This window comes from Micromys minutus (assembly GCF_963924665.1).
Source record: "Micromys minutus genome assembly, chromosome: 2".
NCBI lineage: Eukaryota > Metazoa > Chordata > Mammalia > Rodentia > Muridae > Micromys > Micromys minutus.
The window spans coordinates 53136903-53149942 of NC_137971.1; the positions used below are offsets into that span (position 1 = coordinate 53136903).

At 38.9% G+C, this 13040-nt stretch overlaps 1 protein-coding gene across 1 annotated transcript in view; it reads left to right on the forward strand.

Annotated features, from left to right (window-relative positions):
- Window positions 1-13040, forward strand: part of TOP6BL (TOP6B like initiator of meiotic double strand breaks) — a gene marked incomplete at both ends in the record, with an annotated part of 68530 nt that overhangs the window by 27000 nt on the left and 28490 nt on the right. The window contains 5 exons of the mRNA XM_080912440.1: window positions 253-362; window positions 8566-8649; window positions 11739-11794; window positions 12187-12258; window positions 12785-12974. Coding sequence (XP_080768566.1) covers window positions 253-362; window positions 8566-8649; window positions 11739-11794; window positions 12187-12258; window positions 12785-12974 — 512 coding nt within the window. The remainder of the gene's footprint in view (window positions 1-252; window positions 363-8565; window positions 8650-11738; window positions 11795-12186; window positions 12259-12784; window positions 12975-13040) is intronic.

Consider the following 13040-nt stretch of genomic DNA (forward strand, 5'->3'; position numbering starts at 1 on the left):
AATGTAGGACTATCAGCTAGAATGTCTGGCACTAGACATGACTTTATCGAAACTGAAATTTCATATTGGTTTAACTAATCTAAAATATTACAAAGAGCTATCTTTCCACTAGAAAGTAATTCTAAATGTTGGAAAACTTGCTGATGTATAACCAGTTCCCATATTTTGCTTTTTGCAGGTAATCTTTAGTCAGGTAAAGGCCTTCAAGGTTCCTGATGCTGTTCTGATTTGTTGACATTCCTTCTCATATAGAAATACAGCCTGTTCTGCCCAGGCTCTCTACAAAGCTGACTCTTACTTCAGAGCAGGAGGGCCGTCCTCAAGATACATCAGTCACAGCACCCTACCAGATGACTTTTGAGGCAAGTTTTGTTGTGGTTCTATATACTCAGATCATTTGGCTTATTTTTATGCAATTACAGGAAAGAAAGCCTGGTTCCATTATAGTGTGAAGGTAAAATAAAGAAGCTGGGCAGACATTAAATGATCCCGGAGCTCCCAAAATCCTGCTGTCTGTGTTCTCCTGAGAGACTGATAATTAGTTGACCTTGGGGGCTGCATTAGTCTAAGCTTCTATACAAATTACCATAGGCTGGGTGGCTTAAGCAACAAAGATTTATTTTCTCACAGTTTTGTAGGCTGGAAGTCCAAGATTAAAATGTCATCTGGACCAGGTGTGATGGTTTGTGTCAGGTGTGATACTTTGGAGGCTAAGACATCAGTATCAACTGAGCACTGGAGACAAGGCTGGTGGATTTTCAGTCAAATAAAACTTGAGTTCTAGAGTCAATTAGATGACTCATTGGAAAAGGCACTTGTCACCACACCTGATGACCTGAGTTTGATCCCTACGTTCTACAAGATGGAAAATGAGAACCAACAACACAGAATTATCTTCTGACCTCCACACATATGATGTGATGTGGGAACACATGCACATATGTGATAAATAAATGTAATAATGAAGTATTTTTATCAAAAATCTCATTTGAACAAATTTTTATTTAGTTGGCTTATAGATCTCTTTATAGTCCAGATTTCTGAGGCTAATTGCCTTCTATGTTATCTTTAATGATTTTCTGACCTCCCATATTTCCGTAGTTGAATGTAATAGAAATCTAAAGAATTAGAATAATTTAATCATTCTTCCTAGGCCAACCTTGGTGGCATACATTTGCAATCCCAGCATTTGGAAGGTGGAGGCAAGAGATCAGTTCAGAGGCATCCTTAGCAACATTGCAGGTTCTGGGCTAGCTTGAGCTTTGTAAGAACTGGTCTCAAAACAAACAAAAACCAAAATCTTCCAGGAAGTTCTGGGAAATATCTTTTCATGTTTGAATAACTACCTATTCCTTGGAGAAGGAACTTGCACAATATCAGGACTGCTGATACCCTGGCTGTGCCTTATCTTCTTTAGGGGAATGAAAAGTAAACAGTCTGGAGCAATTAATGGTTAGTCAGCTCTGAACTGCTGATGTCAAGAAGCAATAGCAAGGTGATTCCAGTGAACCAAGGAGAGCAATGCTAAGAAACAAGAGCACGAGAGCCATTTGGAGCAAGCAATAACTCGCATGACTAACATTTACAAATACTCAAGGCTGACACCTCTATGAAACGGGTAGAATAAGGATTATCACTCCACTTTACAGATGACAAAATTGAGATCCAGAGAATTGGGCTGACTTTTCTAGTGTCATATGAAAGTCGAAGAATTAGAGCTTAATCCGTCTGATTCATGCAGGTCAATGCTAGTTCAATATTTATTCATTAAGAAGCCAGTGTCTGTTCAAATTAGTCACACTGATCTAAGTCTCATGGGTACACATTCTTAGAATGTGGTTTTGATTCTAAGGAACTTGGAATGTAAAGGAAAGATGCACATGTCAACAGCTATTACAAAACAGTGTGATGTATGCCATAATGAGGTAAGCACTGAATGCTGCCTTGCACAGAGGAGGGACACCTAACCCAGCCAGAAGGGGTCTCAGTCTAGAGATCTTGGTGATACTGAAAAGTAGATTTGAATTTAGATCAAATAAATTTGAGACATAGGAGGTTATGACAGGTGAATGAATATTAAAGTTTCCCTTTTTTCCTATTGCAAAACTGTTTCCCTAAGAAAAATCTACATATGATTAAATCAAATATGTAAGAATACATATGTAATATTTAGAGTACATATAATTTGGTTTATCAAGGAAGCCACTGGTGATATACTGCTGTGTATATTTTCCAGTTTGAGCGAGGCATCTGGTTTAAAGCAGTGATTCTCAACCTGTGTAGAAACACATATTGGTGCCAAGCAACACTTCACAGGGGTTGCCTATCATATATTTACATTATGATTTATAAGAGTAGTAAAATTAAAGTTAGGAAGTAGCAAGAAATTGTATGGTTGGGGCATCCATAACATGAGGAACTGTATTAAAGGGTTGTAACATTAATACGGTTTAGAATCACGTTTTTTTAAAGTTTCAGAATCAGTTCTAAGATGTTACTATGGAAATAGTTAAAAATGAGTGGAAATCAGGATCATGGTCTTTGAAGAGGTCATGGGATTAAGACTAAATTGTTGCTTAATATGTTAACAGGCAAAATACTTTTTGTATGCTGGGGTTTGAACCTAGGGCCTCAGGAATGTTGGATAAACAGTCAGTCAGTGAGTTACACTCCTTGCTCCTTGGTCAGGTATTTGAATGTGAAATTCAAACTTGAAGCACAGAGGGGATCTGCAAGCTTAGTGACCAGGAGTGCGCCTGCGCTAGAGATAAGAGGTAAAATAGCATCCAGGTGGCATTTTCCTCGAAGGAGCAAGAACTTCCTAAAGCAACATTTCTATCACATCTCCATGTCTCTAATATCTTATAGCTGTTTAAAATGTATTTAAATAAAGAGAACAATTGGGAATGCTAGAGATTTCATTGTGGGATTCAAGGAATGTGTGTATGTGTTGTCAAGTACCAAAATTTACAGCAAACAGTTGAAACACTCATGAAAAAAACTACACTAAATGATCTATTTAACTTGGTCATATAAAGAAAATTAATCCCTGGGAAACGTCTCATATAATAGAGTTTGTGACTTTGAGGTTTATATGACTCTTTGCATTAGGCTAGGTAAAATATTCTTCTAATGAAGTATGATTTCATAAAACCTTCTTATAAAGAAATTTATTCAGATTTAAACCAAATATGGTAGTCTGTTCTTTTAATCCTAGCACTTGAGAGACAGAGGCAGGAAGATCTCCGAGTTCAAGGCCAGCCTAGTCTACATAGTGAGTTCCAGGACAGCTAGGACTAAACAAACAAAACCAACAAACAAAAAGGAACTTTATCCAGTTTTATACTTATTTTTTAAATAGTACTGAATGATAAAATGGATGGAGATGTATATGTGTACCTACAAGTATACAGTGGGAAAAAAGCATCTTCAACAAATGATGCTGGTCAAACTGGATGTGGCATGTAGAAGAAGGCAATATATCCATATTTATCACCCTGCACAAACTCAAGACCAAGTGGATCAAAGACCTCAACACAAAATTCAGATACATTGATTCTGACAGAAGAGAAGGTGGGGAACAGCCTTGAATGCACTGGCACAGGACACAACTTCCTGAAGAGAACACCAGTAGTACAGGCACTAAGGTCTATAATAAGTGGGACCTCATGAAACTGAAAAGCTTCTGTAAGGTAAAGGACACTGTCAAAAGGACAAAATGGCAGCCTACATAATGGGGAGATTTTTTTCACCACATCTGCTTTTAATAGAGAATAAATATTCACAAGGCATAAAAAACTCAAGAAATTAGACATTGACAAATAACCCAATTAAAAATGGGATACAGGGCTGGAGATACGGCTCAGCAGTTAAGAACACTGGCTGTTCTTCCAGAGGTCCTGAGTTCAATTCCAAGCAACCACATGGTGGCTCACAACCATCTGTAATGGGATCTGATGACCTCTTCTGGTGTGTCTGAAGACAGCTACAGCATACATGCATACATACATACATACATACATATATGTATATATAAAATAATTCTTTAAAAAAATTGGGTACAGATCTAAGCAGAATCCTCCCCCCAAAAAAAGGAATCTCAAAAAGCTGAGAAACATATAAAGAAATGTTCAATATCCTTGGCTATCAAGAAAATGCAAGATATAGAGTCCAAGGTGCATGGAAACAGGCCAGAGGGAAGCATAGATGCCACGGCCTTATGTGAAAAAATGACCCATTGGCCTACCCCAGTTGGCACCTGCACAGGGCCCGGAGTAAGGAGAAAAGGGTTGATCAACAGTTCCAAAATTAGGAGGCACCTTATCTTCTCCAATACATTCTAGGACATTCTGGTCTCTTTGGTCCGTCTTGGGTTCCCGAGAGTCTTGCCAAACACTCCCAGGTTACAAAAGTGATGGCTACATCACAGGCACCAGAAGTTGAGGAAGCAGAAGGTGATGAGTTTCAAGGCATAGCAGAGCCCAAAGCGTCCTATCCAGTCTACCCAGAAGCGTCTGCTCCAGGCTTGGAAACAGAGTAAACACTTTACTGCTAAAGGAATTTGAATGGTCAAGGACAAAGGGCAGCTAACAGTAGAAAATATGGGGGTCTATTGGGCTTAGGTACCCGATCCCACTTTGGTCTACCCAGTCACTTGGGAGGATTCAGCAACTAGGGTGTTTACTAATGATATAGTGTTTCTGACAGTCCTGATATTTCTCATGGGCTGCCTTGCACTGAGCTGTCATCCATCATTCCTATTTGTCACTGGTGGGTCACTATGGATGTGTCTCTCTAATCCAAGTTATCCAATAAACTTACGTCTTTGAGGTACAGGAGAGTTTTTTAAACACAATCAGTTTACCCATCATTTTAGCTTACCGGTCTTTAATCATCCCCAAGTTACCCCACTGGATGAATGCTTCCAAGTATGCAGTGAGAATCCTGTGCCCTGGTTTCCAGAATGGAATTCCAACTCCATGGTTCTAAAGAATTCTGTGCTTCTGAATGGATGGCCTAAGGTGCTTGTCAACTTGTCTTGGAGATGTCCACCTAGTCTGGATGAAGATAGCTTCTTAGGTGCTGAGGGCCATGCAGGAGGAATGACAAATGGCTTTAGGACTCATGGAATTTGGCCCACAGGTTACCACAGCCACATGGGTGAGCCTTAGTAAGGCACAGCCCCAAGTACCACGTGTCCTGAGGACTTTCCTGCGGTTACAGAGTTCTGCTCTTCTTGCTGCACTCACATCCCTCTTAATCTAAGAATTGTATGAAAACTCTAAGGGGGCTTCCAGCCCCTCATTGGGCAGTATCTCTGTCACTCACAATACTAATGTTTAGTCTCTTTCAGGCATTGTTGATGGAGCAAATTAATGATTCAGTAATCACCCTAGGAAAGAGTTTACAGATGTAGGTTGTCAGCAATGACCAACCACTCTTAGAAAGCATTTGGAAAAATAAAGTTGTTAGTGAAACTAGGTTGAGATATTTTTGCTAGTGGCTTTGGTGTAAAAAATTTTAGGGAACAATCTGAAGTTCAGAAAGGCCAGTTTTATTAGTTATGCTCTAGACCCTTTATGGTCAGGGAACAATGGCAGCACTGGCTAACGTGAGTCTTACTGGGGCTGGACTGACTGGGATAATTGATTTCTTATACTCATGTTTGCCCTCAGCTTCCTGATACAGTTTATTAAGAATTGCTGATGAGTAGATACACATTTTAAGGATTTAAGGTAGATATGACTTATTTTCATCTAAAAGTTTAGATTTGTGATTAAAAGATACTTACATGATTACTTTTAGAGACAAATAATAAAATAATTGCTCCTTTCTTTGTAACTGCAAATTACTGCCTGCCAGTCAGAGAAACTGGCTGAGAAAATTATCTTGTTTGCTCGCACTTTGTTAATCTATAACAAGTTGCTTAGTTAAGAATATATGTGGGTTTTGGGGAATAATTGGTTTTCTTTACCTGTACTATGTAGTGTTTCTTGTAAAGGTATTGGAAAACACACTTTTTCATAATTGTTCATCAGAAGAAAACTGAAAGGTAATCACATTGAGCTTCATACTGCTGGGATATATAAGTGGTGGAAGAAAGAATAAAGTTATTAGAGTTGGAGTACCCATAAAAAAAAGGAAATGCAAATTAAAACTACTTTGAGGTTCCATCTTACAACTGTTAGAATGGCTAAGATCAAAAACACAAGTGACAGCTCCTGCTGGTGAGGTTGTGGGCAAGGGGAACACTCCTTCACTGCTACTGTGCAGTGAGTGCAAACTTGTCAAAACACTTTGGAAATCAGTATGTCAGTTTTTCACAAAATTAGGAATTAATCTACCTTAAGACCCAGCTATACAACTTCTGGGCACACACCCAGAAGATGCTCCAGAAGAACATCAACTATGTTCAAAGCAGCCATATTCATAATGGCCAGAAACTGAAAACAACCCAGTTATCCCTAAACTGAAGAATGGATTTAAAAAATATAAATTTATATGATGGAGTCCTACTCCACTGTTAAATAATATCATGAAATTTGCAGGCAAATAGATGAAACTAGAAAAAAAAATCATCATGAATGAGGTAACCCAGACTCAGAAAGACACACATAGTATGTACTCATTTATAAGTGGATATTAGCTGTTAAGTAATGATAATCATGCTACAATCTGAAGACCCAGAGGGGCTAAGTAACAAGGAGGACTCAAGAGGGGATACATGGATCTGCTGAGAAAGGGGAGTAGAATAGATTTGGCAGGTGGACTGTGGGCAGGTGGAGTTGGGAACAAGAGGAATGAGATAGGGGTGGAGCAAGAGGGGGGAGGGAGAGAGTGAGTACTGGGAGAGAGAACTAGAAGGAGGGGGCTTTGGGGGATGAAGTAGAAACCTAGTGCAATGGAAACTCCTAGGAATCTACAGGAGTGACTCAAGCCTAAGACTCCTAGTAATGTGGGATATGGAACTGAACCAGCCATCTTCTGTAACTGGGCAAGGCTTCCAGTGGATACCTTCTACCTACAAGTCGTCCTACCTGCTGAATTTGTAGGAGTGACAAACCAATGACTGATCCAACTTGAGACCCATGCCACAAGAGGGAGCCCATGCCTGACACTGCTTGGAATGCCAGGAACCAGAAGCTAAAAAAAACATGACCTGAAAAAGAAAGTCAATGAAATGATTCCAAATGATAATCTGCTACACTTGTAGACTGGCACAATCATCATCAGGGAGGCTTCCTTCAGCAACTGATAGGAGTGCATGATGTGATATTCACAAAGAATCAATAAAACACTAATATAACTTTTTTGCATATATGGGTCTATAGAAGTCAAACCTACAAATTAGAAAGGTTTGTGGTTCAGTAGGAGAAATAAGTAATTTATATGACAATGTAAATAGTTTTATAATTTAGATATATGAGATTCTAAAGAAACATAAAACAGGTACTGCATCTAAATCAGACTATAAGCACCAAGCAAGTTATATTAGGTCAACAGAGAATAGTAAATTGCTTTCTTAAGGGCTGGTCATAGGCTGTGGACTGCACTCTGCTGTGTTGGTAAAAGATCCTAAGATGGCTGGATATACACTTTCAGGGGTATGGGTCAGGAGTTACAGGAACAAAAATGACTCAAAACAGCTGCATCAGCAAGGCCCACCTCAGCATGGGTAACAGCTCACAAAAGCTGAGAACCTGGAGCTCATTGTATAAACATGCAGGCAGCTCAACTGGTTGGAGAGTGTCTTTTTCCAGGTGGTTCAGTTATCTTAAACCTCTTCCAGGCAGCCTGGCTGGTTTACATTTTTTTCAAGTGACTGGGCTTGTCCTACAGTGACTCTCAGCAGTCTTTTCTGTTTATTCTTGGGGAAGAAGGGGCCTAGTGCATCTGATCAGTTTCAGGGACTTCCTGAAGCTATTTTGAGTTGCTTACTTCTGTCTTGAGGCTCTTCCCTGTACAGTCTTATATCCTGCAGTTTCAATCTCCAGAAAATTACTATAGAACATTCTCATGTTTACAAGGCATTCATTTTATTAACTGCTCATCTCCCCAGCTCTTTACTTCTCTTCTTAATATAGATCATTCTAAGCACATTAGACAATAACAATAGGATTACTCATCTCCAGTTTTAAATACTTCACATATGTTCCAAAAAAGCAGTTTTGACATTATAGGTTTACACTAGTCTTTTATTTCTGTGTCTCTTGAAGTTACATGAAGTAGGTTTTCTTTTGGAGGGGTGGGAGTTCGAAACAGGGTTTCTCTGTCTAACCTGGGCTATTCTGGAACTCATTCGATACTCTAGACTGGCCTCAGACTCACAGAGATTTGCCTGCCTCTGCCTCCTTAATGGTGGAACTAAAGGCATGCACTACCACTGCCCTGCGAGGTTCCTATCTGTGTCAATTCCCTATCTTCCCTTTTTTGTACATTTCTCATTTTCTAAGTTATTTGTCCATGAATATCCCAAAACTGACTTAAATATCCACTTTTATAGGAGGAAATGCCTAGTTGACTCATTTTTGCTATTGGGGTTAAAGTTGTGTTTTCTTGTTATAGGTTGATGAAAATCCTCAAAGTTTGATGACAGACTGTTTGGTTATAAAGCATTTTTTGCGGAAAATCATCATAGTTCATCACAAGGTTAAGTTATTTATTCTTTAAATGTTACCAATTTATCTATGTTTTCTTTAAAACAAAAACAAAACAAGAATCTGAGTAGCCCTGCCTAGCCTAGAACTTAGAGGTCTTGCCTGCTCTTGCCAACTAAAGGTATATGCCACCACACCAGCCTCACCTTGGTTTAATCTTGTTAGATCAGGAGCTTTAGGTGTTCTAGTTTAGAGGAACGTATATACTTTTAGATAAGACCTAATGATTACCTGAATTGCACAGGGATCTGTTGTATGGTTCACTTTTCATGTCTAGTGTTTTTAATTTGGGTCTTCTCTTTCTGTTAGTTAGTTTTGACTAGGGCTTATCTATCTTGTTTACCTTTATTTTTCTTTCCTTGTAATTAATATCTGCCCTGATTGTGAGTGACTTCTTTCTGTCAGTTCACTTGGGGCTTATTCTTTCTCTGGAGCTCTAAGATATGTTATTTGGCCACTTCATTTCTTAGCTGAAGGCACTTGGAATTTTACACTTCTCTCTGAGGGCTGTATGCATCGTACCCCATACTTGTCGGTATGCTGTGTTCATTTCAGTTTGTCTCAGGAGTGTCTTTAGCTCTTCTTGGTTTCTTCAAGGACCTTTTATTATTCTGTAGTGTGTTGTTTGCATCATGCTGTAGTTGTGTGTTCTGGAGTTTTTCTTATTGTTGGTGTGAAATGTTAGCCTATTATGATCAGATAGAACACAAAGTTACTCTGATTTCCTGTATTTGTTAAGACTTTCTTTGTGTCCTGATCTGTGTTGTATTTTAGAGAAAGTGACACAGGCTGCTCTGCACCCTGCAGGGTTCTGCAGGTTTCTGTTAAGTTCATTTGTCTATGATGTCATTTGATCCTGATTATCTACCTTTGTTGGGACTGGCTGTCAGTTGGTGAGGATATTGACAGTGCCTACCACGACTGTGCCGAAGTTATCCGTGACTTTACATCTAGTCACATTTGTTTTTGTGAGATTGTGTGTGCCTGTAGTTGGAGCACACAGGTTTTAGGATTGTTATATTCCCTTGACAGATTTCTTTCCTTAATCAGTGACTGCCTGTGTCTTTTCCCACTAGTTTTTTTGAGGTCTGTTTTGTCAGATATTAGAGCAACAGCTGCTGCTTCTTTCCTAGAATCACCTACTTGAATACCTTTTTCTGTCTTTCAACTTAAGGGTATAGTGTCTAGATTTTGTGGTGAAGTAAGTTTTTGGAGCCAACAAGTAGATGGTTTCTAGTTTTTTGTTTAATCTACTAGCATCTGCCATGTGTGGTGAAATTAAGATGATTAATATTCGTCATTATTGAAAGATGTATATTGATTCCTGCCATTTTGTTGATTTTATAGTGTTTGTCTTTCCTATTTCTTTCTTGCTTAACTGTTTTTTGGGCATGATTTCTGTCTGTCTGTCCATCTGTCTGTCCGTCTGTCTGTTTTTCTCTCTCTCTCTCTCTCTCTCTCTCTCTCTCTCTCTCTCTCTGTGTGTGTGTGTGTGTGTGTGTGTGTGTGTCTGTGTGTGTGTGTGTGTCTGTGTGTGTCTGTGTTCAACTTTATGGTCCTTTCTTTTTATTTTATCTCTGTCATTGTTGAATTGTTCCAGTTTCTCCACTTTGTCTTCAAACACAAATATTTTGTTTTCCTCTTGACCCATTTATATTGATGAGACTCTCCAGAGTTCTTTTATTTGACTCACTATGGTTTTTCCCTCCACTGCTTCAGTTTGTTTTAATTCAGTACTTCTGTCTGTGGAATTCCTCTTATAATAACCACTGCCTTCCTTATTTCATTCATTTGATTTGTGTCTTTGAAAACTCATAATCATTCTTTTGAGTTCTGTCTGGGCTTTTATCTATCACACTTTCCTTAGATAGAATTTCTATATGATTATTAATTTTGGAGGAGTTATATTGTCTTAGTCATTTCTGTTTCTTATGTTACTATACTGGGACTTACCATCTGGTGTTGTTTCATTGCTTGGTTTATTTGCTTTAATCAGCTGTATTACTTCATTTGAAGTCTTCACAATTTTCAAGTAGGACTTGGATGTGAGAGAGTTCAATGTTTAGTTCAGAAAAGAATTCTTCATTCTGGGAGCTCAGGGTGCCTGGTGTTAAGTTCTGTTTTTTTAGGAAATAACTAATGCTTGGCTGTTTTATATTGTATACAAATACAACCAAGAGTAATATGGATTCTACTCTGACTTTAGTCAATAAGATGAGGAGTTGGGAGCAAGAAAGATGGCTCAGTGGTTAAGCACACCATTGTCTTCCTTCCCATTCCTAATCTTTTGTAAAACAATGAACAATATGTACTTTTGCAAGAGTACCTGGGTTCAGTTCCCAGGACTCATGTCAGGTCCAGTTCCAAGGAATCAGATACCCTCTTCTGGGCTCTGGTGACATGCACCAATATAAACATATACAGATAATTTAAAAATGTAAAAGTCGATTTACAACAGATGAGAAACCAGAGAGAAGAGTGGGTAAGGGCAGGGGAAGTTGGGATTGTTAAATGTGTGGAAGATTAAAATTGCTATGTATAGTGAGAGGATGCAGATGAGAGGAAGAGGAAGAGAGATAAGAGAGAGAGCAGAAGAGTTGCAGGTAGAGAGTGTAGGAAAGGTACCTTGGAGTAAGCTGAGTGAGAAGCATAGTCTTAAAACCTAACTGAGTCATGCAAAGAAAAACAAAACCATCCCAAGACGTGCATGCGAGGCTGAGAAATGATAGAAAGAAGTAAGAGTCCTTATGGACTGAATTGCTCACACAACTGTGCTGAGTTGAAAATGAAGTTCTCAGATCCCTCTGACTCTAGCAATTCCGTGTGGTGCTGTAGTGTCAGGGGTAGTGTTGGTCCCAAAGACCTTTAGTGTTAGTGGGGTTCTGGCTGGTGGGGGAAGGGATGTTGTAAGTCCTTTTCTGGTAGTTCCCTGGGACCCCTGTGCACTCCACTGAGACTTCTATTCCTGCGGGTTGGGTGTGTGAGCCACAGTTCTTGCAGTTTCTACTGCTTCTACTGTGGGCATTCTGAATTTCTATCCTGACTGGTGTGAAATCTCACCCTTCATTTGTTGTTTTGCAGCTCAAGTTTAATTTCAGTGTAACAGTGAATGGAATCCTCTCTGCAGAGATTTTTAGGTCTGTAAGCAATTTTATGGCTTTGGATGATTTTTAAGCATTATTGCCCTGTGTTTCCAATAGGTTTATAATTTAAATTTTTAGCTCAAAATCTCCTTGAAACTAATCCTGAGATCCACCCCCACACACGCATACAGTTTCTTTTTCTATATCAGCTTTTAACAAATAAATATGTTCATCTAAATCTTACGTGTTTGTTCCTTACATTGGGGGAAATGAACTTAAAAGTTGTAATTTCCTTTTGGTTATGGTTGCTGAATTCCAGTTATCTCTGGGTATTTATAGTCATACATCAAATCGAGATTGATTTGAGAGATGGCTTAGATTTATTTATTTATTTATTTATTTATTTATTTATTTATTTATTTATTTGTTGTGTTGTTGGTTTTCAGGGCAGAGAATGAACCTATTTTGAGACTATCCAATGGAATCTCTCTTGTTGTGGGCTTTCAGTATTATGTGAGGTAAAGGCAAGCTTCCTGCTTTTCTCTCCTATTTTGAGCATGAATATTAGTAGAAGCTAGAAATGGTCTGCCTGCCCTTTCCTTTCCTCTTCTCCCCTTCTCCTCCCCTTCCCTTTCTCTTTTCTTTTCTTGTATATCTTCTGTTTGGAAGAGAAGTGTTGGGCAGTAAATAAGTCATCTTCTTTGTTGGGATGAGTGAGGCCTCATTGTTGCCTCAGACCCCAGGGGCCCTTTCAGACCATCTGCCCACAGTCGTTACACACAGTGCTGTTCTTTGAGTGATTTTGGAAACACATGCTTGGAACCATAGAATATAATTGTAATGAGAAAAATATAATTTGAGAGTAAGAAACTATCAGAGAGACAACAAAAACAGGAGCCAAGATATAATAATCTTTGGGATGCCCATTTTTCTGACCATATACAGATAAAACAGGCTATGTGTATACTGAGAAGGTAAGGAATTTTAAATGCCTATTAAATAACTGCTTGAAGAAAATAGTTAAATTTGTATGTTTTTAAATAGTAAACCAAAATTGAATCTGACTGAAGCACACTGCAGCAGAATCCACCCTGTGCTAGGACATCCAGCACCACTGTCCATCCCTGATGCCAAGGCTGACATGGGCCTGCTGGGTGAGCTGACACTGACTCCAGCCGCTGCTCTGTGCCCCAGCCCCAAGGGCTTCTCCAGCCAACTGAACAGGATTTCTTCCGTTTCCATATCCTTCAGCAGGTTCTAGCCAATTGCCTTTAAAGACATTTTTTAAATTTTTTTATTT